At 38.7% G+C, this 27,600-nt stretch overlaps 1 protein-coding gene across 1 annotated transcript in view; it reads right to left on the minus strand.

Moving 5' to 3' along the window:
• Nucleotides 1-27,600, minus strand: part of syne1b (spectrin repeat containing, nuclear envelope 1b) — a 144,035-nt gene that overhangs the window by 90,662 nt on the left and 25,773 nt on the right. Inside the window, exons 14-54 of the mRNA XM_077238824.1 lie at nt 25,753-25,917; nt 25,553-25,665; nt 24,522-24,690; nt 24,334-24,430; nt 23,076-23,278; nt 22,817-22,981; nt 22,480-22,632; nt 21,662-21,805; nt 21,407-21,574; nt 20,556-20,714; nt 20,166-20,330; nt 19,883-20,017; nt 19,055-19,213; nt 18,760-18,968; nt 17,799-17,907; nt 17,542-17,706; nt 16,962-17,129; nt 16,694-16,870; nt 15,879-16,019; nt 15,392-15,552; nt 15,135-15,285; nt 14,742-14,969; nt 14,567-14,665; nt 10,763-10,950; nt 10,516-10,639; nt 9,528-9,694; nt 9,225-9,378; nt 7,978-8,603; nt 7,713-7,892; nt 7,314-7,464; nt 7,041-7,199; nt 6,762-6,944; nt 6,586-6,687; nt 5,917-6,120; nt 4,784-4,991; nt 4,576-4,688; nt 2,846-3,051; nt 2,500-2,649; nt 1,469-1,760; nt 956-1,128; nt 569-878 (exon numbers count right to left, since the gene is read on the minus strand). Of these exons, the coding sequence (XP_077094939.1) occupies nt 569-878; nt 956-1,128; nt 1,469-1,760; nt 2,500-2,649; nt 2,846-3,051; nt 4,576-4,688; nt 4,784-4,991; nt 5,917-6,120; nt 6,586-6,687; nt 6,762-6,944; nt 7,041-7,199; nt 7,314-7,464; nt 7,713-7,892; nt 7,978-8,603; nt 9,225-9,378; nt 9,528-9,694; nt 10,516-10,639; nt 10,763-10,950; nt 14,567-14,665; nt 14,742-14,969; nt 15,135-15,285; nt 15,392-15,552; nt 15,879-16,019; nt 16,694-16,870; nt 16,962-17,129; nt 17,542-17,706; nt 17,799-17,907; nt 18,760-18,968; nt 19,055-19,213; nt 19,883-20,017; nt 20,166-20,330; nt 20,556-20,714; nt 21,407-21,574; nt 21,662-21,805; nt 22,480-22,632; nt 22,817-22,981; nt 23,076-23,278; nt 24,334-24,430; nt 24,522-24,690; nt 25,553-25,665; nt 25,753-25,917 (7,293 nt within the window). The remainder of the gene's footprint in view (nt 1-568; nt 879-955; nt 1,129-1,468; nt 1,761-2,499; nt 2,650-2,845; nt 3,052-4,575; nt 4,689-4,783; nt 4,992-5,916; nt 6,121-6,585; nt 6,688-6,761; nt 6,945-7,040; nt 7,200-7,313; nt 7,465-7,712; nt 7,893-7,977; nt 8,604-9,224; nt 9,379-9,527; nt 9,695-10,515; nt 10,640-10,762; nt 10,951-14,566; nt 14,666-14,741; nt 14,970-15,134; nt 15,286-15,391; nt 15,553-15,878; nt 16,020-16,693; nt 16,871-16,961; nt 17,130-17,541; nt 17,707-17,798; nt 17,908-18,759; nt 18,969-19,054; nt 19,214-19,882; nt 20,018-20,165; nt 20,331-20,555; nt 20,715-21,406; nt 21,575-21,661; nt 21,806-22,479; nt 22,633-22,816; nt 22,982-23,075; nt 23,279-24,333; nt 24,431-24,521; nt 24,691-25,552; nt 25,666-25,752; nt 25,918-27,600) is intronic.

The following is a 27,600-nucleotide window of genomic DNA, read 5'->3' on the forward strand; positions in this document are numbered from 1 at the left end:
TAAATATATTTGATTTACATAGTCTTTTATCATAACATACTTTTCTCTGCCTCAAAGACAGCTTTTCTAAAATACATATTTTAAAGGATTAATATTGCTTACTTTTCTTGACCAAATAAAAAGCCAGAGGATGAAATTAACTCTCATCCTACATTTTTTTCCCACTAAATATTTAGTTTTTCTAATGAATGCGTTTCGTGTTGTTTTTAAGGCATTAGCAGATATTATTTCTGCGTTCGAAATCGAATATTTCCCTACTATATAGTAGGCAGAAAACAGTATGCCAAAAGAGCAGAATGTCTGAAAAGAGAGGATTTATTAATAACAATGAAGCGACACAACTGTAGGTCATGTGACAGTAACAATGGTCCATTCAGATGAAGTCCATCTGAATTTCATTTATACTACCCATATTCAAACTGTATAGAACATACTTTTTTACCGATCGCAAAGTAAATTCAAACTTAAAGGCAGTTCCTGCTCAGACAGTATGCGATTTCGGACGCACCGTATTATCCTGAGTGACTTACAGGAGGTGGTTTGAATTGTATGTATGACATATTTTTACCTTAATGACACTTGTGATGTTGGTAAACTGTGTGTTAAACTCAAATTTTGGTCCTTCTGCGAATGCCTGGTCTCCTGTTTTCTCATGCATCTCTGAGGCTTTCTCATTCAGGCGGGTCAGTGCTGAGGAATGGACCTCCACATCAGCCTGAATGGCCCGTAGGCGTTCCAGCAGCGAGGCCTTCTCTTTCAGCCCGGGCTGCTGGGGGAGAGCCACTCCAGCCTCCTGCTCCACCATCTCCATCCACTGCTGCAGCTGAGCTTTACTCTCCAGAAAACAGCCCCACTGAGCTACGGTCCACTCCAGACGACTGCATCACACACGCACAGATGATTATTATATAATTCTGCAAAGTTAGGTTTCATAAGAGGAGACAGGAACTCTCACCTGTGACAACTCATTGCGGTCATGAGGATATTGGCCCAGGAATCCTTCAGACTCTTGAGCTGAGAGCGGATAACTTCCTGTTTATCCCTACTGCAATTCTTCAGCACCTGTTCTCCCTTCCCTACGGTCATGTTGAGCTTCACTTCCCCTTCACCCTTCATTAGCAAGATGTCCTGAAACAATATCATCAAAATATCAATGATTATGTCTGATTTTTGAGAATCTTAAAAAAAAAAGTGTGTATTATTAATTAAATTGAATTGAAATTAAAAATTAAAACAAAGGGCTTGGATGTTATATTTTTATCAATAGTATAATTATATATTTTATATAATATCATTAATATATATAATAATAATTGACAAAGAGTTTAAGTTTAATAATATTAATCATTTAAAAAAAGTAATAATATTTAAAGTATAAGGATTTTTTTTTAAAGTGCTGCCTAGTGCGCAGTATTGCAAATAGAAAATAATCTGGGAATCCTCATATGGGTGTCATGACTTTTCTGACCTGAACCAAGCCCAATCTCTTCTCCAGGGTCTCTTTATTCCCGCTGGTGCTGTTGAGTGTATTGAGACGCTCCTGTACGCCGCTGAGCCATCCCCAGGTGCTCTGCAGCGTCTCCTCGAAGTTCTGCTGCTCCTGCTGACTGAGCTGACACACGCGCAGTCTCTCCCTCGCCGCCTTGAGAAGCGCCTGATGCTGCAGCTGGAGCTGTGCAGACGCCCGCACCTCCGCCCCACTGCCGTGACCCCCCTCACTCAGAGCCTGAGCCTCCTGACACAGACTCTCAAACGAGTCCCTGCAGGAGAAGAGGATGGAAAATTATTTGCATTTAAAAAAACAATCAATACATTATAAGTACTTAAATATTATCAAATGTCCATAATAGAGCTGTAAATATGAGTAAATATCACAAAAACATGCCCAGGTCACATTTCCTACACATATCAGTTTAGATCATATTTCCCTGTAAAATAAAATAAAATACAAACATTTGAATAAATAAATGGTTATTTAATAATTAATAATTAATAACAATGTATTTATTCATTCATTCATTCATTTTAATGTGTGTATTTTGCATATATGAAATGTTTCGGATAGGATCTTTCACAAATTGGTATACATGCTTAAAAATTTTAATATTTGGTAACACTTTACAATAAGGTTCATTGGTTAACTACCTTAGGTAACATGAACTAAGAATGAACAATACTTCTACAGCATTTATTCTTAGTTAATATTAATTTCAACATTGACTAATACATTATTAAATTTAAGAAGATTGTATTTGTTAGCATTAGTTAATGCACTGTGAACTAACATGAACAAACAATGAACAGCTGGATTTTCAATAACTAACATTAAAAAAGATGAATAAATACTTTAACAAATGTATTGCTAATTGCTATTTCTTGTTAGTTAATACATTAACTAATGAAACTTATTGTAAAGTGTTACATAATATTTTGCTGGTGCAAAAAAGGGCTGTTTATTTACCAATCAGTTTGATATTTGTCAGTTTAACATATTCTAACCTCTCTTTAAGCACTTCATGTTGGAATTCTTCCACGCGCTCCAGAGTTACTTTCTCCTGATCGCTGTGTCTCCCCTCGGGCAGCTCTGTGCTCATCCTCACATCCATACGCTCTAGCCAGCGTGTCAACCTCTGCAGACAGCTCTCAAAGCTAGAAAGACACAGCACAGATTTCAATTCAGAGCGTTTGGGCCAAATAAACCCCCGCCAACTTTAGAGCCGAGAGTATGTCCTCGCTTCCACAGCAAAGCCGTTTATCGGCAGGAAATATTTCAAACAATCTGCCGCTGTAATATTGAACCCAGCAAGCAGCAGTGTGAACTGTGAAGCCGCTGTTCAGTTCTCACCCGCTGAGCAGACTGGCGCTGTCTTCCAGGTTCTGCTGGTTCTGTTTACACTGCTCCACGTAGCTGTCCCAGTCCTGCTGGATAGAGGAGAGGTTCTGCTGGACCTGGCCAGCGCTGGCTTTGGGGAGGTGTAGAAGAAGCTTCTCGCCCTCTGTACACACCAGTGTTAGACGGCTGTCTCCGTCATCCACCCGCTCAAGAGCTCCCTGTAAGAGTGCTAAGTGTTAAACATATACAAGCCGTCCTGCTTTGTCTGTACCATAGGTAAAAGATGCAAAATCCCAAAGACTTACAAGAAGGAACACAATTGGAGTTATTAAAAAAAAATACAAGCTCTTACAAGGCTCTTACAAGCTTTATAATGGTAGTGAATGAAATTTTGAAGCCCAAAAAAGCGCATCCATCCATGATAAAAGTAATTCACGTGGCTCCAAGGGGTTAATAAAGGCCTTCTGAAGCGAAGCAATGCGTTTGTGTAAGAAAAATATCCATATTTAAAAACTTAAAATAACTCAAACTAAAATAACTAGCTTCCGACAGACGGCCGTAAGCAACGATTTACAGCGAAAGAGTAACCCTTGACCTGACGCATAATTTAAGTAAGTAAATAAGTTATTTTGGTTGATAATACACAATTTACAAATGCATACACAAATGCATCTCTTCGCTTCAGGAGGCCTTTATTAACCCCCTGGAGCCGTGTGGATTACTTTTATCATGGATGGGTTATAAAAATCCATAAATGCTCTTTTTTGGGCTTCAAAATCTCATTTACCATTCACTACCATTATAAAGCTTGTAAGAGCCAGGATTTTTTTATATATATATATAACTCTGATTGTATTCATCTGAAAGAAGAAAGTCATTTACACCTAGGAAGGCTTGAGGGTGAGTAATTCATGGAGTAATTTTTATTTTGGGGTGAACTAACCCTAATAAAGAATCCTGAAAAAAATATATCACGGTTTCCACAAAAATATGAAGCAGAAACTGTTTTCAACATTGATTTGATTGATGTTTCTTGAGCAGCAAATCAACATAATAGAATGGTTTCTGAAGGATTATGAGACACTGAAGACTGGAGTAATGATTCAGCTTTGCCATCACAGAAATCAATAACTGTTTTCTATGTAAATATATTTCATAAAATGTAATTTCAAATTGTAATAATATTTCAAATTTTTTACTGTATTTTTCATCAAATAAACAGTCTTGGTAAACATTAGAGGATTGTTTCATTAAAAACCACCTAGAAGCCGCAGAGAACATCCTAACAAATATAAACTGCATAGCAATGCCCGGCAACCACGTACAACAAAATATAGAATGATGAGGGCAAGCTTTGCACAGGGATAAAAATACTTCTAAGAATCATTAGAAAGATCATTTAAAAATAGTACTTTATAATAGGTCACTACAGCTCACATACTGTAACAAATGACATATTTTCCAGTTAACTCTTCCATGTATTTTTCTGCCCAGTCACAATCATCAATACTGTTGTTTTAAGACATTTTAACAATTGCTTGGTATCTATTTTTAGGGCCGCCCACACTGGTCCAAATCCCACTCAAAATCGCTGTATATTTATCACCAAATATGGCTATTTTATTGGCAGCGATTTTGCCATTTTACATAGCATTTTGCTTTTCAATGAGGTCAGAAAGATTACTTGACACTCTAAGGCAACCTTTTTCAAACTGCTCAGTTACATGTAGGATGAGGTGTACCTTCAATTTCTGCAGTTTGCGTTCGACCACGCTCATGTCACCAGAATGGTCGGCACATTCTCTCACAATGTCTTTCTGTCCAGAGAGCCATGAATGAAACTCCTTCACAAGATCTGAGAAAAGAAGAAGACAAAGAGGACAGTAAGTAATCTTACTGCAATGTATGTCAAAGGAAGGATCATTTCAATTCAGGAAGACTGATTCTCACCATTGAAGTTCTGCTGGAGGCCGTGCTGCATGGACCCAAGCTTCTTAACACAGAGCTGATTGACCGTATCATATTTCTTGATGAGGTCAGTCAGAGAGGAACCTAAACCAGCTAGTTCCTCTGAGGGGTATTTTCTGCAAAGTGTGTTCAAACTTTCTCGGGCAGAGTCAATGCTAGTCTGCTGGTTTTGAAGCTCCTTCTGGATTTCCTATGAATTGTATGCATAGAAGACCTTTAATTTTTTCTCTTTTAGTGCATTTATAATGCTGGTCAAGATTTCTTATAGCAAAACAGTCATATGTTTTTTAGTATTGTCTGACCATTTTCCATTCTCTTTCTGATCCCGAGACAGAGCTCAACGGTAAGGATTTTTCTTGTGTGTTTCAGATTTTTACTAGCCCTCCCCAAATTTTCACTGGCCCCACCACCATCACAAAAAAAAATTATATTGTTTTCATAATATATTGTTTTGGTTGTTTTTTACCACGACAACTACTAGCCTAACTCATATAAACATCAAACATTTTTAAAAACAAGTAAACAATCAATAAGAAAATAGAAGTAAATTTAAATGACAAGTAATAGCACAAAAACATACAATTGAAAAGTTACAAATTAAATAAACAGTGCTTTAAGATTAACAGTATATTCATGTAAGAAATACTACAGAAATTGAAAAAATTAATCAAATATAAAATAACACTGCTTAGTCTTCACTGTATAAATTAAATATAAATAAATCCTTTTTAAAGCAACAGATGCTTTTAGTCAAGAGCAGTGAGTGATTTTCCTTTTGTTGTTTGATTAACATTATTGACACAGACAGCAGCAGGTTTATTAGGCTGCTGTCACTTTAAGACCTGACGCACAAATCTATTCGACTGTTTACTTTCATTTTATATTCTGTAACTCATTGAAGACTGTGCTTTCAAGGATAATGTCACAAAAAAAAGTGTGTGTGTTTTTGCAGTCAATTCTGTCCCAAGCGTCTTTCACGCTTGCCTTGGGTCATTGGAAAGTCCTTATTTTCGAGCCCTGCCTAGAGCTCTTAAAACTTCTATATGAAATGACTGAAGATTGATGCTAATCGTGATATGTATCATTTAAATGAAAAGAAATCACACTTTTTGTACCTTTACTCTGCAAATCTCTTCAGGAGCTGTTCCACAGGGTGAATCCACCAAAGATCTCTCAACGTTCGTCAGCCACTCAGACATCTGGGTGAGGAAATCTTCCAGCTGCTTCTTCTGAGAGCAGAAATCTTGGAGGTTGCTCTTGGCTTGATCACATAACTCTTCGATGCTACTAATTTTCCTTCTGAGGTCCGTCTCCATGACCTGGAAGATATCAAAGGTTTGAAGATGGTGTACAGGTAACGAATCCAATGGAGAACAAACAAAGATCAAATGGAGATCAAACGTAAGGCAAGCTCACACTCCATGACTTTTGGCTGGATTTTTCTGTCACATACAGATTTCCAAGGTGTGCAACAAAACCCCTGGGTCGCGATTTATATTATTATCACGTGATCTTGTAGTGTGTGCAATGCAACGATAAGGTGGAAATAATCCAGCCAAACAGTGCAGATGCTATAAATGTAAAAATCTCATAATTACTTTATGAATTTATGCAAGAAAACATTTTTTTTTCACTGTTGGTCGAGACTGCCTTTTGAGCAATTGTCTTGTAGTTTTTGCACCTCGTCAGCGTAGTGTTGTGTATTATGCGTGCTGCTATGACAAGACAACAACATATGACAAGAAACCTTGTTGTGTAGTGTGAGAAATACAGCTTGCCCTTACCTGCAGTTTAGCAGGAACGTCGTGGCCACCACAAAGCTGTTTCAGCTCTGAAACTTTTTCTTGTAAAGCATCAATCTTCTTTTCTTTCAGGCCAACATCCACCTACACAGAAAAATGAATAACATATTACACAACTGGTTTCATTACAGTGTTTAATAACACTGTTTGGGACGTGCCTTGACTTCCGAGAGTTTGTTTGCGGTTTTCTGGCTATCGTTGAAGTTATTGAGTCCATCTGTAAGATCCATAACCGAGCTGTTGGACCAGCTTTCAATTTCACCACTGATATCATAGATTTCCACCCACAAAGCAGAGCTCCTCTTGAGACTTTCGAGATTGTCCTCGATTTTCTCTGAAACCTGTGTGTTGATATGAAGAATAATGGCTCTTAGATTCTGTTGTATAAGATTTTTTTTAAAAATAGATTTAATAATTGGCCAATTGGACAAACTCACATCTAGCCACTGGTCCACTGTGGCATCTATTTCTGTCTTCACTATCTGGGTGTCGACTTCCGGGATCTTGTTTAATTCACTTAAAAGCATCTTTCCTTTACTGGAGAATCGCTCTAGCACATCCTGGTTACTGGCCATATCTGTTTTTACAGCTTCATGCTACAGAGAGGAAGATAATTAAAACCCAACATTAAAGTTTATCTTGGATAGTAAAAGCTAGTAACTCTTTTTAGCTGCTATTTTGCATTCTGCCTGCAGACTGGTAGGTTTTACCTTTAACAAGGATCTCCGTGTGTCCTCTTGGTCTTTTAGGACGGCTTTAATGTCGGCTATGGCATCAGCGCTCTCCAATATCGTGTTTATTGAAGACTTCAGACTCTGGTAGTCTTTCATGAGGTCTACCAAAGCGCTGCTCTGCTCTTGCCTGGAACAAAATCACGCAGCAACGTCAGCTAGATAACTAAAAATTTGCACCTTTGCAAAACTAAGAAAACAGTTACCATATGCCCATTAAAGACCAGTGTTTTTTTTAATTCTTTAAACATTAAATGCAATTGTTTGTTTTCTGTCCAGGTCCATAAAATTGTTAGGACATGATTGACTGATTGATTGGGTGGCAAATACCAATAAAATATAACAAAAAAATACAATAGGTCGTTCCTGGTGGCCCACCTTTCAGTGATGAGCTTCTTGGTGTCTTCCCAGGTGGTTTGAAGAAGGCTGATCTCCCTCAGTACTTCACCACCCAACTCTGCATCTCTCTGAGCCAGCTGTTGACCTTTATCCCTGAGCCACTGCTCCTCTTGCTGGTGGGACTGGAGCTCATCCTCCAGCTGATTGAAGAACCGAAGCCTACACACATCACAAAGAAGATGCAGTTCAATAAACACAGCCACAGACATGTGCAAACAACCCTTTTGAAAAGGGTAATCCATACCTCTGCTGTAGAGTATGTACATTGGGCTCTTTCAGGCCCTGTTGATCTGCCTTCTCTTCGATATCCTCGACCGTTTTTAGCAGTTGCTCTTTACGCTGTCTGAACGAGCTCCAAAGAGCACCAAGAGCCTCAGCTTCGCTTTGCTTTGAGCCCAGTAGGTTCCTCACAGCATCAAGCTCAACACTCAAGGAGTCGGCCAATGAGCGGCACGAGGAGCGCGTCTCCTTCCCATTGATCAGGTGGAGATGAGCCTTACAGAGGGTGCCGTCCAGGTTCACGGCAAGCGTCTCAAGGCGGCCGATATCGGGAACGATGGCTTCCAGGTCTCTCTGCAGCTCGTCCACACGGCTTTTATCCCAACTTCCAGCACTCTCCACAGTCTGTCTGAGGCCCTGAAGGACGCCGGCTGCAACACTGTGGGTGTGTAGGAAGGCCTCTAGCTTCTCCAGACTCTCATCTCGTAGATCAACCAGCTGATGGGCCTCCAGGTAAGGCTGCAAGGAGCTTTCCCACTTTCCCTGAAGCTGCTGAACCTCAGCAGGCTCACAAACATCACACAAGACCTTTGTTTGCTGTTGAAGACTCTGTCTTATACTGCTTTGCTTCTGCAGGTCATCTCTCCTCTCCTGGTGGGAAAAATTATGAAACATTACTTTCAAAAATCTGCAATGTCTCTTACTGCCGCTAAATAACATATTCTTTGTCCTCATTTTATATTTGCTTGGGTTCTCAATTTAACACATTAAACAATTGTTTTTAAAAACAATAAACTTTTTTGTTATTGCCTATAAATCAACACCTTTATCTGTCACAATAATGTCTGTGAATTTTCTCATCAAATATTAATATTTGAAATTCATTTTTTAATAGTGTAATTAATTGGATTAAAAATGTTATTCGTGAACCGTCTCTGGCGTCTCTCATAAGGTTATAATGACATCTGAAATATTTACATAAGATTTACATACAACTGTTCAAAAGTTTGTGGTTAGTAAGATTTTTATGAAAAGGTTTCTTATGATGTCAATGTTGAAAACTTTTTGATGGATAGAAAGTTTAAAAGAACAAGATTTATTTAAAATAAATTAAAATAAATATTTTGTAACAATGTAAAAGTAACAATGCAGTGAACATTGATCATAAAACAGTTTTCAATAAATAATTTGAGTTTGAGAATGTCCATAATTAAGATGAAAGATGCCTGATATTGTTCTTCATTGAATAGAGGCTCTCATAATGAAACGTACCTTGATATCACTGGTGGAAGGTTGAAGATCAGTGAAATCAATGTGAGAGGACGAATTTAATGATGAGAGGAAAGACTCTCCCCATTTGAAGAACTTCTGTAGGGCCTGATCAAGTTGTTCCACCTGAGAACGGTGCTCCTGAAGAACTTGGATTCTGTAACAGTTTAATGTACTATGTTAGACATACTCTAACATTCATCATTTCAAGAAACCATTATAAAAGAACATGTAAAATAAACTGTAAAACGGAATCAAAGTGTAGATTTTAGCCTGCAAATACTTAAACAAGTACTTATGACTGACCTGTTAGGTATAGCTGTGGTCTGACACTTCCATCTTTTCTCAAGCTGTTCATGGGCTTCTTTGAGTGTTTTCACATGTTCTTCTGATGCAGTGGTGTAAAGGGTTGGTGTTTGGGCCTCCAGTCTGTTGTAAACTGACTCCAGAGACTGAAGTTCACTCTGTAGGTGCTTTAAAAGAACAATATTTAAGAAATTTAAGAAACAAAAAAAGCCATATTATGCCCTTTTACAAAGTTTAGATTTTGTTTTTGGGGTTTACTAGAATAGGTCTTCATGCTTAAATGTCAAAAAACACATTATTTCCCCCATATTTTACATTATTGCAGCCTCTCTTCTCAGTCTGTCAGTAACGCTCTGTTTAGTTCCCATCTCTATGAAGCCCCTCTTTACGAAAATCGCAATGGCGCAATTGGTTGGCTGGACAAGTGTATTGCGATTGTTCAACCGTTTCGAGCGTGTTTGGGTAATGTCACGTGTCTTACCATAACCATGAGTTTCAACACCCTTTCTAACACAACTCAACCAGGCCTCACTATGTTATTTTGCGTATGCCTTGGGCGGGAATTATTTAAATGAGGAATATTGAGGCTCCTACAATCAATGCATTTCAGGAAGTTCAGAAACAGTGCGCACTGATATAGAGAATAACTCCCTTTAGAGGGACTTTGTCCTTTGTAACTTTTTCATGCTCAAACAGCAACATTACACACCAAAGAAAGTTGAACATCAACTCTTCAATGTCCCTAGTCTTCATCAGTATATGACATTTTCTAAAAAAAAACGCTTGTTTTCAATAAGGCAGAAACAAAAAAATAACATTAACCATTAATAAGCCTACATTTCACAATTCAATGAAATCCCTATGGATAAAATCAAACCCTGGCTTTTATTATTTCTTGCTAAATATATATTCTGTTGCACATAGAAATATGTCACACAATTGATGTAAAATGCATTGCGAATTTCATGTTGTAGCTCTAGTTTATTACTTTCAATTCCAGCAGTTCTCCATTGAGCTTTTGTTTGTCAACCGTGAGGAACTGAGTGTCAGAACTGGATACAGATTCACATCTCTCTAGGCATGACTGCAGGGCAGACCAATCCTTTTCATATCTGAAATAATCAAAATGATCAAATGATTTCAATAAATAACTCTTATTAAAGGAATATCTACTCATTCAATGGGATTTTTAGGATTTAAGATACATTAGATACCAAAAGTGAAAATAATCATACTTTTGCCAATGTGACAGAAGGCTCTCCATTTGGTTCTGTTTCTCCTTGGCCTGTTTTAAACACTGCTCATAACTTTGCTGTAGGGCTGCCACAGCTTTCTCTGTCTTCTCCCTCTCACTGAGTCTGCGGGCACCAGCACACAGTGACAGCAGGGTGGCCTTCAGCTTTTCCAGAGACTGGAACATATCCTGAAAACCAAACAAATAACTTATTCAGACTGAACTGGTTCAAATAAGGGTGTGTTCACATTTGACAGGTTTGGTTTGAGTAAAATGACCTCTGGTGCGATTTTTCTGTTAGTGCGGTTCATTTGAACAAGTGCCATCCGAACCCTGGTGTGCACCAAACAAGTGAACCGAGACCCACCTTTTAAAAATAAAACTCTGGTGGGGTTCGACTGAAATATGAACGCAACATGGACCAAAGACATCTAAACGACAGGACGTTATGTCACAAGATGCAATCCTAAAAAGGACTGAATGCTAAAGCATACCTGTTTTTTCTCATCATAGGAGCTACGTTGCCCATCACAGATCGGTACAGGCATCAAAACCGCCGTCTTCTTGCAGAAGAGCTTCGTTTGTGGGCAACAGAATAATTCCAGGTGCTTTTTTTGTAAACTCCTTTACACATTTAATAAGCTATTTGCGAGTTCGCAGCTGGTAAAAAAATGTATGTATGCACATACAACAGGTGTCAGGGTTTGTTGAAAAATGTTTCTTGAGCATCAAATCATCATATTATACTGATTTCTGAAGGATCATGTGACACTGAAGACTGGAGTAATGATGCTGAAAATTCAGCTTTGATCACATGAATAAATTACACTTTACTATATATTTACATAGAAAACAGCTAATTTACATTGAAATATTATTTCACAATATTACTGGGTTTGTTTTGTATTTTTAATCAAATAAATGCAGCCTTTGTGAGCATAAGTGACTTCTTTTAAAAACATTAAAAATCATACAGACCCCAAACTTTTGAACGGCAGTGGGTGTGTATATATATATGTATATATATATATATATATATATATATATATATATATAGTATATGTGTGTGTGTATGTGTGAGTGAAAAATCTAAAATGTATTCCCAGAATCATGCAGCCCTATAGTTTGTCTTGATATCAACATGTTTAGAGGTGTTTATTTATTTATTTTTTAGAAAGGGACCATGACAGGTATGTAGGCTACTATGTTTCAGGAATGGCACAAAGTTGTGTGACTGTTTAAGTCTTTTTCTTTAGATCTGTGTGTTTACCAATGAGCTTTTTGTCCTTTGTTGTGTATCTTTGTATTATGTTGTGTTGTAAATAAATCCAGACAATTTAAAAGCCATTCTTTTTTTAATTTCTCCTCATTCTTTGTGCAAGGCTCCTCATAATGATCGGGCCTGATAGCACCAGATAGGGCCATTAAGGGAGGGTCTTTGTCTTTCTCAGGTGTAAAATGCATTCATATTAATGAGAGATCACGCCTCCTCGCATAAAGCAGGATGATTTTCACATAGTTTTGGAGCAGATATTCTAGGCTATGTGATACAATTTTCAAAAATCTTGTGAAGAAATAATCACTATGGGTTTTATGACCTTATTTCAGTGACATTTGTTTTTTCACAAACCCTGCATAAACATTATTATCTTAAAACTCCAAACTTTTACATACATACTGCTGACATATTACTGTAGCAGAGTTTGTGCAGAATACAATGTAATAAGACTTTAGCCATGAAAATGTCACAAGTAACAGAAATAAGCACAAATGTCAGAGCATGTCAGAACACCTCCAGGACCCAGAAAACACCTCAGACCTCAGAAGGTTAACTATGCCCTTGATGAACCCATCAATTTTTGGAGGATGAGGGGGCTGGAACATCTGACATTTGGGGAATTCTTAAATTCACTGGAGTGTCAAGGGAATCCACCAGATAGAGAGGTTGCAGTCTCTCCAGAGGTGGCCATGGAAGCTGCAGTTTCCCCAGAGGTAGTGGGGATTGCTGCAGTTTACCCAGAGATGGTCACTGCAGTTTCCCCAGAGGTGGTGGGGATTGCTGCAGTTTTCCCAGAGACGGTCACTCCCACACCGTCTCGCAAGCGCAGGAGGAGGAGGACTTCGGGGGCTTCAAGTCAGGTGGTCCAGGAGGATCCGACTTCAGGTGTTTCGAGCCCGGGGGTCCATGAGGACTCGACTTCGGGGTTTCCCAGTCTGATGGTCCGGGAGGACCCGACTTCAGGGGTCTCAAGTCCGGTGGTCCGGGAGGACCCGACTTCGGGGGTCTCAAGTCCGGTGGTCCGGGTGGACCCGACTTCGGTTGTCCCAGAGCTGACCACTCTCCCTGTCGCAAACCCAGTGGTAGCCGAAGAGGCTGCAGCACCGACGCGCTCTGGTAAACGGAGGAGGAGGAGTAAGGCTTCATCCGTCCCACAAGGCCTGGAGCCCATGCCCAAGCCCCTTGCCCTGCCGGCGCCGCCCATGCTACCTATCAAGCCTGAGCTTGTTCACGTCAGGCCTTCCAAGCCAGAGACTGAACAAGTCATGCCTGCCGAGCCAGACACTGTTCACGTCATGCCTGCCTAGCCAGAGACGGTTCACGTCATGCCTGCCGACCCAGTGATGGTTCACGTCATGCCTGCCGAACCAGAGACGGTTCACGTCATGCCTGCCGAGCCAGAGACTGTTCACATCAGGTCAGCCACGCCAGTGTCTTCGGACAGGATGGCCGTTCCCACGGCAGTGTCTTCGGACAAGATGAACGCCTCTGCACCTCAACCATCAGATCCGCCCTGGCCTCCAGAACCGTCAGCTCCGCCCGGGAAGCCTGCTCCGTCCTGGAATCATGCTCCGCCCTGGACGCCTGCCCAGGCTGCACCACCCTGGCCCACAGCCAGGAATCCTGACCCGCCTGAGCCTCTCTGGCTCAACCCTCCCGTCCCTCCCTGGTCACTCAAGACTTTCTGGTCCACTATGTGGGCACTGACTTGGCTGGCTTCCCTCCCTCCCCTCTTTGTTTCTGTGTTTTGATCTGCTTGTCTTGTCTGTTGTTGTTTTTCGGTCTTGTATTTTAATGTTCCTGTCTTGTTTTTGATGCCCTTACTTAGGCACGCCAGGTGGCGTCCCTTTTAAGGGGAGGGGGGTAGTGTCAGGGTTCTGTCACTTCTGTCTGGTTTATATCTTGGTTTGGTGACAGAGCTCTGACACTCCCGGTTTGTCATGTGTTTGTGTATAGTCTGGTTTGTGTTGAGCACATGGCTTGTCCTGTATTTCCTTGTGCAATGTGCTCTCCTGTCAATTGTCTAGCCCCGCCCATCTTGTTGCCTGATTGATTAATTTGCCCCACCTGCCTTCCTCGTCAGCCTCTTTTGTTTGCTTCCCTATTTAGTCTCCCTGTGTTTGCAGTCCTGTGCTGGTTCGTTGTCTATGTTCCCTTGTGTTTCCTGTTTTTGCCAGATGCCTGTCTCGTTTTCCCCCACGGGGAGTTTTTCTTTGTATTTTTGTTTTGTTTCTTTATTACTTAATAAATATCCTTATTCCTGCACTTGAATCCTCGCTTCACTATTTTACCATTTTGTGACAACGAGCGCATTAAGCCAAGCACACAGATTTGGATGTTCGGTAAGTTCTCTGACAAAACTTACTGTTTTGTAGCTGTAGTTCAGTGTTAAAAGTGACAGTGTGAACTGAACTATATGTATGATTTTCTTTTTTTGGTCCAGACCAAAAGAACCAAGAGAACCAAACTACATGTGTAAACACACCCTTAATCAGAAATGTTCACAATAACATAAAGGTATCATACCATGTGACTCTGTAGAGTTTTGTAGGTCTCAGATGAAGACACACAAGAAGTGACAGGGCTGTAAAGTTTCTTCTGGATATCTTCAACCTCAGATTGAACCTTTTAAAAGGATGCAATGTCATTAGACAACATAAGAGTTTAGTGCGACTGAACTAAATAGCATGTTCAAACATACCTGGTGAAGATTGGCATTAAACTTTGTCTGGTGGGAGGAGCTCTCTTCCAACTGTCCATCCAGGTGTTCCACACTCTCCTTAAGCTCCTCCCAGTATCTGCCAATCTGTGTCAGACGGGCTTTGATTCGTGCAGACTCGCCAGAGGACATAAACTGGACCAGCGTTTGAGACTTCTCCTCCAGATTGGACAGGATCTCTGACCTCTCCTGCAGACCTTCTCTGATTGTCTGCCCACCATAAATATGCAATCAAATATATATAGAATATAATGAATTCACTTTATTTTTTATAAAATCAAGTATAAAAGTTTTTCTATACAGAAGCCATGCAGTCATTCAAGCAATTTAAAATACACTTTGTTCATTTATTTAATGATATATTTATTATTGCACCTTTATGGTACAGATCTGCTGGTCCAAAGGTGCGCTGGAGCTTTTCAAGGCATCCAGTTCTCTTTCTCTCTCTGTTATCCATGTGGAAAAAGCTTCAAACTCACTCCCAAAAGAATCCCACTGATCTTTCATTCCCTCCAAAGTCTTTACACTGAAAAATCAGACAGTAATCATATTATAGATTTCATTATGCATCAATAGATAACTATTAATGCATGTCAATGAAATTAAATAAATATAAAAAAGTAGGGTATTACTCTCGTTTGAGTCCAGTGTCAACTTTGTCCACTTGTTCACTCAGAGCCCGTGCTTCATCCTGAAGGAGAGACTGATTTTTGGGGCCCAGTTGGATCTCTGCGGCCCTCTTAAGAAGAGTATTCATCTGTCTGGCCTCCGTTTCACACTGTTTCAAAAGATCCTACAGGAATAACAGCAACAGGTGAAGAGAATATTTCTGTGACACTGTGTTTTGTTTCTGTGAGATAGAATACACCATATAATCGCAATAAACAATTTTGAAATCAAAGACTTTAGTTTATTAGGTTACATTTGAGTGCACACTGGCTACGTTCAATGTCTTGTAGTGAGATTTTTTCAATCAGATTTTTATTGCTAGACCATTTTCTAATGAGGATTTGGGTTGTAAAACTCTAGCAGCTCTTCTGTGTTGAAACTAAAGATGCTCATGTTTAATTAAAGGTGATGCATTACACTGAGCCCATGGACACCAGGTGTTGTTCTCACCTTGGTCTGCTCCAGCTCTGTGCTGAGACTGTCTGGACTGCTGAAGTTCATCTCTCTCTCTGTGACTGATCGCACCTTACCCACAAACTCCCTCACTGCTGCCTGCTGACTGTCAAACTCCTGCCAAGCAGCTAAGGTCACCTGACAACACAGAGCAACACTCATCAACATTGTTTCAGTCACAAAATATTTGCTCAACTAAAAAAGTCAAAATACAACAGCATTCACAACACATTTAACTTTGAATGTAATATGATTTCCAACTGAAACTGAATAATCATTTGAAAATAGTTAGCGTAAAATGAATAAATTTTATATAATTTGTCCTTAACATCCTTATTTAACATTCTATAAAATATACAGAACATAAAAAGTAACTTGCATTACTAAAGTAAAATATGTTTTGCTGTAAATTTAAAGGTAATGCATTACTTTATTTGTCACTTGAAACAAGTAATCTGATTACATAACTCACTTTACTTGTGATGCGTTACCCCAACATTTTTTACATATTTTATATGTTCTATATATAATTACAATATTATGGTTGCACTTTATTTTACTGTATGTGCACTTTAATGTACTTCCCTAAGACAGTAATGGTAATTTAAGGTAACTACATGGATTAAGGTTAGGTTTAGGGGTAGGTTCAGGGTTATTATTACCCAGTTATTACAATCACTATGATAAGTACATAGTATGTATATGGGGAACCGGACTGTAAAATAAAGTGCTAGCAATATTATAATATAAAATATATAGGTTATATATATATATATATTTAATTTTTATTTATTTGACTTGAACATCCTCACCTCCAGGTTCTTTTCCTGTGACTCTGTGCTTTGATTCATTTTGCTTAAGGTGGTCTCTAGTTTCTGTAGATCTTCCTGTAAGCTCTCCTCCAGGCTCTCCTCCATCTGGAGCAGCTTTCCACGGTTTATTTGCTCTTGCATTTCCTTCCTCTTCAGCCGGAGACGCTTCAGTTGTTGCTGCACATTAGGAAAGCACATGATGTTAGATATAAATATGATTTTCCGCTTCATTATATCAGGGTTGTGGTTGATTCAGTGAGAATGGTACCTGATAAAGCATCAGCAGTTGTTGAGCTTCTCTGACAGACTCGGAGTTCAAAATCTTGCCGATCTCTGACTGTAGATCCTGCTGACCCTGCTTCAACTCCTCCAGTGTAGTTTTCACCTCCTCTCTGAACTGCGCACAGTCACTCACCGCCAGCACGACCTTCTCTGACTATTGCAGCACACACATACAATCATCTGTTTTTATTTAAATATTTGCATCAATAAATGCATCATAACTTGGAAAACAGGACTTTTCTTTTTCAATTAGACATCTTACAGGTAACATTAGCACAAAATCCAGTTTGACTCTAAGAGGGCGAAAATTTTATATATTAACTTGTTTTTATTTAAAAAAAATGATTGCTCTCTGTGATTAAAATTTTAGATCGGTTGTTGTATTTCTTAGGTTTTTGGTAAAAGCCTAACTAGGCACAAGTGCTGTAAAACACTTCAGAAAACACTGAATTTAGAGACTGACTAAATCTGACTGATTTAATAGCAGCTAACAGCTGATTTACGCTGATATTTTCTTCTATAGCAGATGATTTTGATCTATGGTTCTTAAAATGAGTATGTATTACCTCAGAAAGGGAGGTGAGGAGACCCTTAAAGTCAGTGGAGAGTTTGCTGAGGGCGGCTGCCTGCCTCTGGGCGTCACTCTCTGTGCAAACCTCTATCAGAGCGGCCAATCGCATCCTCAACCAGCTCACGTTCCCCTCCTGCAGTTCAGCATCGTTTCTCAGACTCTGCCATTCATGAAGGGACAATTGGTCAAAATTTCACATAGCTGTCACACTTTTCTTTCCACTTCCATTTCTTTTCCATCTTTATTTCTCACCTCAATTGTGGATTTGACCTGTCCGAACTTGCTGGGGTCTCCAGCCCTGTTTCGCAGTAGTCTGAGTTGACTTTCCTTCGACATAACCCAAGCAGAGAGTTCAGAGTACCTGCAAACACAAAAAAGTAATTATTAATAATTAACGATACAAATTAATGATAGCATTTATATAGTATCAATTAAAATGTATCTATATCATTCAGCAGTGATTTGATAAAAAAAACAGACAGTATAATAGTCAAGCCATGTTTTTTTTGTGTATGCATTTATTTAAATAGCACTTTATACAATACAGATTGTTGCAAAGCCTTAAAGTCCTAATGTTGCAAAATCAATCAAATATGAAACTGTAAAGCAGCTCTACAGAAGATAATATTGTCGTTATTTAGCTCATTTTAGTTCAATGTTTTTTCGATTCAGTTCAATAATTGTATCTATGTTGCAAAGTTCAATATACTGTAACAGAATCCTCAAATCTCATGCTTTTAGTATTTGCTTATTTTAATTTTCATTCACATACAGTTTTATCGTTATTGATTTACTTTTTTTATGCTATTGTTAGAATCTATTTGGGGGTCTATTTTCATTTGTTATTTTCAATTCTAGTGTCAATTGCTTGTTCTTGCATGTAAAGCACTTTGAACTGCATTGATTTTTTTTTAATAAGCGCTATACAAATAAACTTTGATTGATTGATTGATTGATTGATTGATTGATTGATTGATTGATTGATTGATTGATTGATTGAGCAAGCTATAAGCAGCTCTACAAAAGGCAACGGTTTCATTAGTCAGCTCAAGTCATTTAAATGTTCAATTAATTCGGTTCAATAACAGCAAGACAGTAGTATCATTATCCAGCTCAATTCAGTTCAAATTTTGTTTCTCATCCAAACATTACTGAAGATTTATTGTCTTTTAAACCAATAAATAGTGTTCACTAAAGAAGACCAAAGGTTGACCTGGTATTAAACTCCTTCCATTTATCAGGGTGCTGCATTAGTTTCTGAAGTGTGCCATCGATGTCCTCTTTGACCTCCGCAAACGCTGTCCCAGAGTTCTCCAAAGTTTGCCGGGCTTGTTCGCTCTCTGGAAGCTTCATGATAAGTTCCTCCATATGCTGTAACCGCTTCTCACAAAGAGCCTGAGGACCCTTTTCCTTAAAAAACATCTACATAACAATATCCAACATAAGCGTTCCCTTTTTCGATGGATAAAACAAGTACTTATATAGGGTTTAATGCAGGTGGCTCTCACCCTGTGCTCTTTGATTAACCTCTCGCTGCCCATGCTGGGCAAACTGCGGTTCTCACGGGCCAGTTCAGCCTGACACTCCTGCAGTGATGTCATCAGACGACTCTTCTCCAGTTCCACCTTCAGGTGCAGCAGGTGATAGGGAATCTCTGTTTGGACATCCTGTAGAAAACATGCATTTTCATATTGTGGGTCCAATTCAATTCAACTTTTTTTTCCCCTTATACTTTCAAGCTATAGTTTATAGCCACATTAGACCACTTAAAAAACCTTATTGATCCAAATAAAGCCATTTTGAATGTTTGATCATTTTAAAGAGGGTTAGCATACATTTATAAAAGATAAGCATGTTTTACAATAATTCTGGGTTAAATATGACCATTGGTTAACCCCTTCAGGTGTGAAAAGCCCATAATAGCAACCATATTATCAATATATAGGCCACCAATCGAAACATTTATTTAAAGGAAAATGGCTTTAATGTATGAATCCTGCAGATAAAGTAACATAATTTAGTGCATTCTTTGAAGTATAATTGCAGTTTGAATTCGGATTATAATGCCAATACCTATCGCCTTCTTATTGTTGTCAGGTTTATTTATTACTATTTATTAATTATTATTGATGCTTGGAGCTATAATTATTATTAATATTATTATTGTATGTAAATGTGGTTATGCAACTATAACTGATCCATTTATAAAATATATTTAATAAAAACAGTTCAGTAGATGACGGACAGACGGATGGACGGATGGATGGATGGATGGATGGATGGATGGATGGATGGATGGATGGATGGATGGATAGATAGATAGATAGCTCTCTAACCTTCCACTGTTTGTGCAGTTTCCTGACTGTTTCCTGTAGATTCTGTTGTTCTTGCTCTGGTAGAATATCTGTGAGTTCATCGCAGGCTTTAAGAAACGCATTGAGGATTCTCTGATCCAGCTGTCCAAAGAACTCCTGCAGGACATTCAATAGAAGCATTATGAAATCATGTCAGCTTTAAAATTTCTCTGCTCATTTCCTTCTAGAGACCAAATTATGTTCAAACTCTGCTTTCGGCCTATTTGCCGAAGACTAGAATATGCTGTTGGGATTCATTTCTCACAGTGTGCTTTTTCAGAAGGTCCTCTGGGTTTCCTCTCTCAGTCATGGAGCTGCGAGCTATTTTCAGAACCTTCTCCAGCTCCACACGAGACTCCTCAAATCTCTTCATCAGGCTGCTGTTCGCCTCCACGTGTCGCTTCCATTCTGTGGTTTCTTTTACCATGCCCTTTTTGAGATAAAGCATACAAAAACACACATTTAGGCACAATCGAAACATCAATTGTTTCTCTCAAATGGATGACTTCTGCCTAATTCACCTGATCCTCAGATTTTCGTTCAGAATAAAAGAGATCTCAAACTATGCACAGATTTACCAAGCTACCAAAGTTTGCAATCAATAGTCATTCTTGTGCATAAGACATGATGTTCTTCTTCCATCGGTAGTTCCCACCTGTGAAGAGGCCTGAAGCTCGGTGATTCTCCTCTCCAGCAATGAAGTGTCAAGGTGTTTTAGATTCTTACTGGTGTCCAATGATTTCAGAATGACCTGATGGTTTTTATCAATCACTGACAGACACTTTTTACAGCTCTGCTGGTAGGTCACCAGCTCCTGATAATTGTATAAACAGAAAATACAAAGAGAGAGATTTAATGGTAAATACATTTTAATATATTAAGTGTTTTAAAAATCTTAATGCCCGTCCACACCAATTTGGATAACAAATAAAGGACACAACGGCACTAAAAAATATCCACCATTTTTTAAACAAAACTATTTAACGGACAATTTTCTTCATTTTCTAAATAATGTGGACTCTAAAATAAATTGTTTGACTAGAGTCAATGTTGGGCAAAATATTTTATTTCTTATTACACAAACAGTTTTTAACAGAATTATTTTTATCAGATTTTATTAATATATTGAATTATTTTTTTACATTTTAATTTTAAAGTAATTTTGTTTTTTCATTTTATTTAGTTTTTTGTTTTTTACAAGTTTATGTCGTTTTTAATCATTTTTATTTCCGTTTAATTTGAGTTATTTTAGTACATGAAGCTAAACAAAAGTTTTTTTTAGATTTTATTTTATTTCGGTTAACGTTTATCTTATTTCAAGTAACAAATAATTTTTTTATGGTCTTAGTTTCGGTAAACTATAAAAACTGCTACTTTTCAGTATTGAATTATATATTACTTATACTTTTGTTTAAAATCTTGCAATTCATTTTTTTAAATGCAAACAGGCCTTTAAGCGGGTGCAAACAGTATAATGGCTCGTGCAACCCATAGGTATTTAGTCACCTGACACTTCTGCTTGAAGTCTCCTGGAGCCTCGGAGTCCCGGGAGGAAGTGATGCGGCTCGCCTTCTCCAGCGACTGGTAGAACCCAGTGATATGTTTCTCCATCTCCTCTAATGGAGGCAGCATGGTCTGGGAGTCCCTCAGCAGGGGCAGAATACTCTCTCTTATCTAAACCAGACATTGAGGTATAATGTGAGACGGTGTGATCATGGTTTAATGTGGCAGTTCATGTGGGTGGAAATACTGGGCAGGCACCTTGCTGAGCTCATCCTTGAGGTTTGCCATGTTAGCCAGCATCTGAGCGATCTCCTCCTCTGTGATGTCTTTGGTCAGCTGCTGCGCGTTACGCGTGGCCGACTTGTACGCCGCCTCCATGGACGGCACTTTGTGCTTGATGTCCTACGAGAAATGAGTTGATATTTATATAATCTCTAGCTCCAATGATACTGCAGCAAACAGCATTAATCTTTGTGATATAAAATGCATAAAATTCATGTATTATGTGCACTAAAATTATTCATGTATTATGTGCACTAACATTCAAAGTTTGGGCCAGTAACATTTAAAAAAAAGTATTTCAGCAAGGATGCATTAAATTACATTTTTCAAATTTAGACTGTTACAAAAAAAAATCTATTCCAAACAAATGCTGTTTTTATGAAGTTTCTATTTATCTATCAGAGAATCACGGTTTCCATTAAGATATTAAACAGCACAACTGTTTTCAACATTGATCATAAAAAATAATATTTCTGAGCAGCAAATCATCATATTAGAATGATTTCTGAAGGATCATGTGACACTGAAGACGGTAATGCTGTGAAAATTCAGTTTTGCCATCACAGATTTCATTTTAAAATATACTAAACTAGAAAAGATTTCATTTTAAAATATATTAAACTAGAAAACAGTTATTTTAAACTGTAATCATCAAATCTTACCAATCCCAAACTTTTGAACAGTATTGTACATAAATCAATGTACAGTCAGCTGGTCAAATGTAAAAAAAAAAGAGATTTTATCTGTAATTGACCAATCAGAGCCAGGTAGTAAGCTTTCTGAACTCTGATCACCTCAACGTCTTGAAGATGTGTCCTTATGTTCAGAAATGAAACTTGAACTGGTGTGTTCATCCTCACATTGGCCGTGTCAATAAACGCTTTTAAAGCGTCAATCCCATCGTCATAATCCTTCCTCAGTTTGTCCACTTCATCTGCTCTTGCATACTAAGAAAAATATGTTATCAGAATTAAGTTTACACCAACATGAACATCTACATTATTTCTAAAAAGATGCAGATCCAACAGACCGTCAGTGATGACTGTTAGGAAAACTGTCATGAAACCATTACTTGCATTTAAATAGACGCTTATGATCAGAAATCCTTAAATGTGATGCCACTTGTCTTACATGTTTGACTTTGACAAACAGCTCTCTCCATCTGCCGTTGAGAAGGAGCAGCTGCTGTTTGAGTTCTCGGGACACAGTCTCATCACATGTCTCAATCAGGAAGTTTCCAGCATCGTTCATGTCCATGTGTTGCTGAATCCAGTGTGGAAGATTGCGGAAAAACTCCTACAGAAGAATTCACACTGTTTAAATACGCAATAGCTGTTTGACGTTTATCCCAACTCATTTAATCTGAAAGTCACAAACGTTGACCACACACCCGTTTGTCGCTCTCTGACTGGTTGAGCATCTTCTCTGCGTCCTCCAGCCAGGCCTGCAGACTGGCCACTGTGCTGCTGTATTTCTCCCAGTTGCAGATCACTTCCTCCAGCATGCTTCGGACGCTGCGCACCTCCACTGACAGGTTCTTCCATTGCGCTGTTGCATCGCTCAGAAACTTATTCACCCCTTCTACCTCTTCACCTGAATGAAAATCACATTATGAATAAAAAAAACTTGATTAATAATAATAAAGCATTAAAACTAATGGATTCCAGATTTTAGAGTTATACAAGAAGTACAAATCAATCCCTAGAGTCAAGAAGATGTGCTCGGATTAGAGCATCAGCAAATTCAAGTAAACTGTCAGTAGCTGTTACTTAAAGTGAAATCACTGTAATGTGAGGTTAAACACTTGTGCACAGTCAGTCTAGATCACATTATTTAAGTAGTCACTATGTTACAGAATACTCTGGTTCCTCTAAAGACGCCTCTCTTGATGATTTTACACCCTAGATAGAATATGAAAATAATTAGGCCACATTACTGAAATGGTACCTTTGTATTGAAAGTGAATCTGTTTTTGAAACCGTCACAAACATATCCGTCGCATGTTCCTTGCCATTTTCAAAAGAATAAAATGAAGAAATTAAATTTTGTTATATACATTTTGATATTGATATATACATATAATTGCGGTAAATCGCATCATAAACGTTTTTAAATATATATTAGTGCTGTCAAATCAATTATTCACGATTAACTGCATCTAACATAAACGTTTCCACTGGCCACTACTGTATATATACACACACACATACCATATAAAGTTCTGAAGTTTGGGATCAGTAAGGTTTTTTTTTATGTTTCTGAAAGAAATCTCTTATGCTTATGCTGAAAATAATGTGACAATGCAAAAAAAAACTGTAATGGGTCTAAAAATAGGCTTTGTTTTCATTATGCAAAATGTAACTTTTTTTCACTCTTGATTTTGGGATGAAATATGACCTGAACATTCATTTGTGACAAATGAGCGTCAACTGTAATTTTGAGTGAAAAATAATTATTAGTCCAGAGCACTTGTTTCGTCACTGAAATTATGGTTTCAAGGATGCTTGACAGAATGAGGCTGCCAGATCACAAAGCAAGAGGCTCATTTTGGCTGCTAGAGTTCAGAATTGCTGCCAGGCATTGATTATAAAAAGCTGCATGAATCTCCAGCCTCAGGGGAAAATGGATGAAAGTGAGATGCGTCTTACCTGAAGCCCCAGATTTCAAGTAGGTGTCTGCAGCTTGTTTCAGAGTCCGAAACGTGGTTTCATATTGCTCAAAGAACTTATGGCCTTCAATGAACACCTGTGAGTAAATGAGGGAATGTGATATGTTAGCTGAATCTTTTTTATAAAGCAGATTTAAAAGAGTTTATTAAGTAAGCTCGAGGGCGTACAATATAATTTTGCAGAAGAAGCTCCACTGAGTCCCGTCGGCCGTATTTAATGATCCAGGATTTGAGCTTTGACTCCGCCAGCATAAGAAAAGCCATGAGACGATACTTCATCTCCCAGAATTCAAATTTAATTAGATGAACGTGAGATGATGTGGAAACAAAATTAAACCTGTGAAAATATGAAATAGCAGTAAATATACCAGTAATCGATGGGATTTAAGACCTTAGACCTTAGAATTTAAAGTCAAAATGAAACAAAAAAAAAGGATAATTTATTAATAAACGTTGCTGGTCTTATTGTGCATTATTCATTATTAGTTTGTTGTCCTCAAAATGTGATGACATTTTTCACCTCTGAAAAGACTTGTACTTAAATGTAACAAAAGTTACATGTGTCGTTTTATAAAACTTGCTAGCATGCTGCTAGAGTGTTCTGGGTGGTTGCTAGGGCATTGCTATGTGGTTACTAGATGGACTTTGGGTGGTTGCTAGGGAATTGCTATGTGGTTACTAAAGGTACTCTGGGTGGTTGCTAGGGATTCTCTGGCTGATGTTCTGAGTGGTGCTCTGTGCGGTTGTGAGCAAATTGATGTGTTATTGCGAGGGGTGCCCTGGGTGGTTGCCAGGGCATTGCTATGTGGTTGCAGAGTTGTTCCACATGTTCTGAGTGGTTGTGAGCACATTGCTATTTGGTTAGTAGGGGTATTATGTGGTTGCTAGGGTGTTTCTATGTTGCTGCAGAGTTGTTCCACATGTTCTGAGTGGTCGTGAGCACATTGCTATGTGGTTACTTAGGATACTATGTGGTTGCTAGGGTGTTGCTGTGTAGCTGCAGAGATGTTCCACATGTTCTAAATGGTTGTGAACACATTGCTATTAGGTTGCTAGGGATGCTCTATGTAGTTGCTAGGTTGTTCTGGGTGGTTGCTAGGTGTCTAAAGTCAAAGTCTATTTGATGTTCTGAGCTCTAAAGCTTTCTACATCACATAATGGACATTAAATGCATTGCAAATGCTGTTGCAAAAGTTAACCTTTCCGCCATGTCCTGAAGCTGCTCTGGAGGAACCGGGACACCATTTACTGATCGGTCTCTGTGAATCTGTTGAAATGTCTGTCTGTGTCCCTCCAAATTCTTCAACACCTCCTATACAGAAAACACACCAATTCTAATTTTAGGAGAACATTGATCGGAGCAAGTCCCTCAAAAATAAAAATAAGTTCTTGCACCTACCATGTGCTGTTCTAGTTTTCTGTGGATGATGTTGGCTGTCTCTTCATGGGCCTGTTGAATTGGTACGTCCTCTCTCAGGGAAAGTTCTGCCCGATGCAGCCAGGCTCCGATCACTCCCAGAGGGCCTGGCAAAGACTTGTCCAGATGGATGTGCCAGTCTAAGAGCTGCACAAACCACAAAAATGCATAGCAAAAATCAAAAGGAGAGATCTGTTTTTAATGCCGTTCACTGTTTGTGAGGACCCTTCAAACTGTCAAGCGTCTGGCCAGATTGCTGTATCCACTCTATGGACTTCTCTGTTCCTTTGAACAAAACAGTCTCTGTGTGTCTGTCCTCTTTCCTCAGTAATGAACCCCGCATCCACAGTCTACGCTCCAATTCACACTTAATTACAGCTAATGACAAATAGACAAGTGCACACTCATTTATTCTCACAGCAGCAACAGTTCAGAATTTAAGTAAAAACTATTTTCAGACATAATCAAAATCTTAGAGAATTTATTATTTATAGAGTTAACATTTACAATCTCCAGCTTAAAGCTGCAGTCCGTAGTTTTTCCTCTTTGACGCCATCTCTGTTCGAAATCTGCAATTGCAGTTATTTACGGAATTCTCAACTTTACGTGGGTTGTGCCTCAGCACAGCACAACGCGGATAATTCCAACGTTTTGAGGAGACTGTGCGGCTGTCAGTCACCGCGCCGGTCTGGATACTGTAATTCTGTGACCAACATAAGAATTTTCACTGGAAAATGTCATCTGAACAAGTAAGTAACATCCACTTTTGTTCTGACAAACTAAAAGCATTGCAATAAATTGCGCTATTAAATCTAACGATCGCTTATCATATCACGTCAAACTTTGTTCTCAAATTGTTGATGTTAACAACTTCAGCATTGCGTGACTACATTTAATGCCCTTCCGATATTTATCCTTGTTTTCGCATGGGCCCGGTTGCAGTCTCTTTTTTTCTGTAGCCTCTCTGGAGTCCAAACGAAGTCTTGCATTTTACAACGGGTGAATCTCCAGCTGTCACTGATGATTGTCGTTTGAACCTTTCTGGATCCGCCATCAAATTGATAAGTTTAATTATATCAAGTGCTGTGAGAAAAGGTTATAAATCTCCACCTTCAACATCCTCACACGCCATATAGCCTACTAGCCGAGACACCTTCTTTATGTGTACAGATGTGACGTAATGACGCAGAGACATGCTCGAATTTACCGCGGAAATCCATTGCAAGGGGGAGATCATTCCACAGTTTTGGACACGCTCGTGAAAATGCTCTGTCCCATTTTTGTTTGTATTTTGTCCTACGCACACATAAAAGATGATGATTCTCCAATCTCAAGGATCTGGGTGGAGCATATAATGACAGAATATTGGACATATACATAGGTGTCTGATTGTGAAGAGGCTTAAAAACCAAGTATGAGAATCTTATACATAATTCAGAATCATACGGGCAGCCATTTCAAGGAAATTAAAAGTGGTGTCTTTTAAAAGTCGTACTTTTTTGAAGACTTGATCATCCTAGCCACAGCATTTTGGACTTTCTGAAGGCGGGCTAGATATCTCGCCTCAATCCCATAAAACAGGGAGTTACAATAGTCCATACGAGTGAATACCAGAGTTGTAAATGCTTTCTCAAAATCTGACAAAAAAGTTTGGTTCGTCACACAAAGCAATTATACAACTTCGGACTACTTTTAAGGTGCTTTTTTGTCATTTTTGGTGCGCTACAGTGTCTGTGCCAATTAACTTTCATTGTATAACATGTGGCATGAACATAAAGCTAAACATCTCCTTTTGCATTCCATTGAAACACGTTGAGTAAATAATGACAG

Source organism: Siphateles boraxobius, unplaced genomic scaffold (genome assembly GCF_051911475.1).
Source record: "Siphateles boraxobius isolate OS27281-9 unplaced genomic scaffold, OSU_SipBor_1 22, whole genome shotgun sequence".
In the NCBI taxonomy this organism is placed as follows: Eukaryota; Metazoa; Chordata; class Actinopteri; order Cypriniformes; family Leuciscidae; genus Siphateles; species Siphateles boraxobius.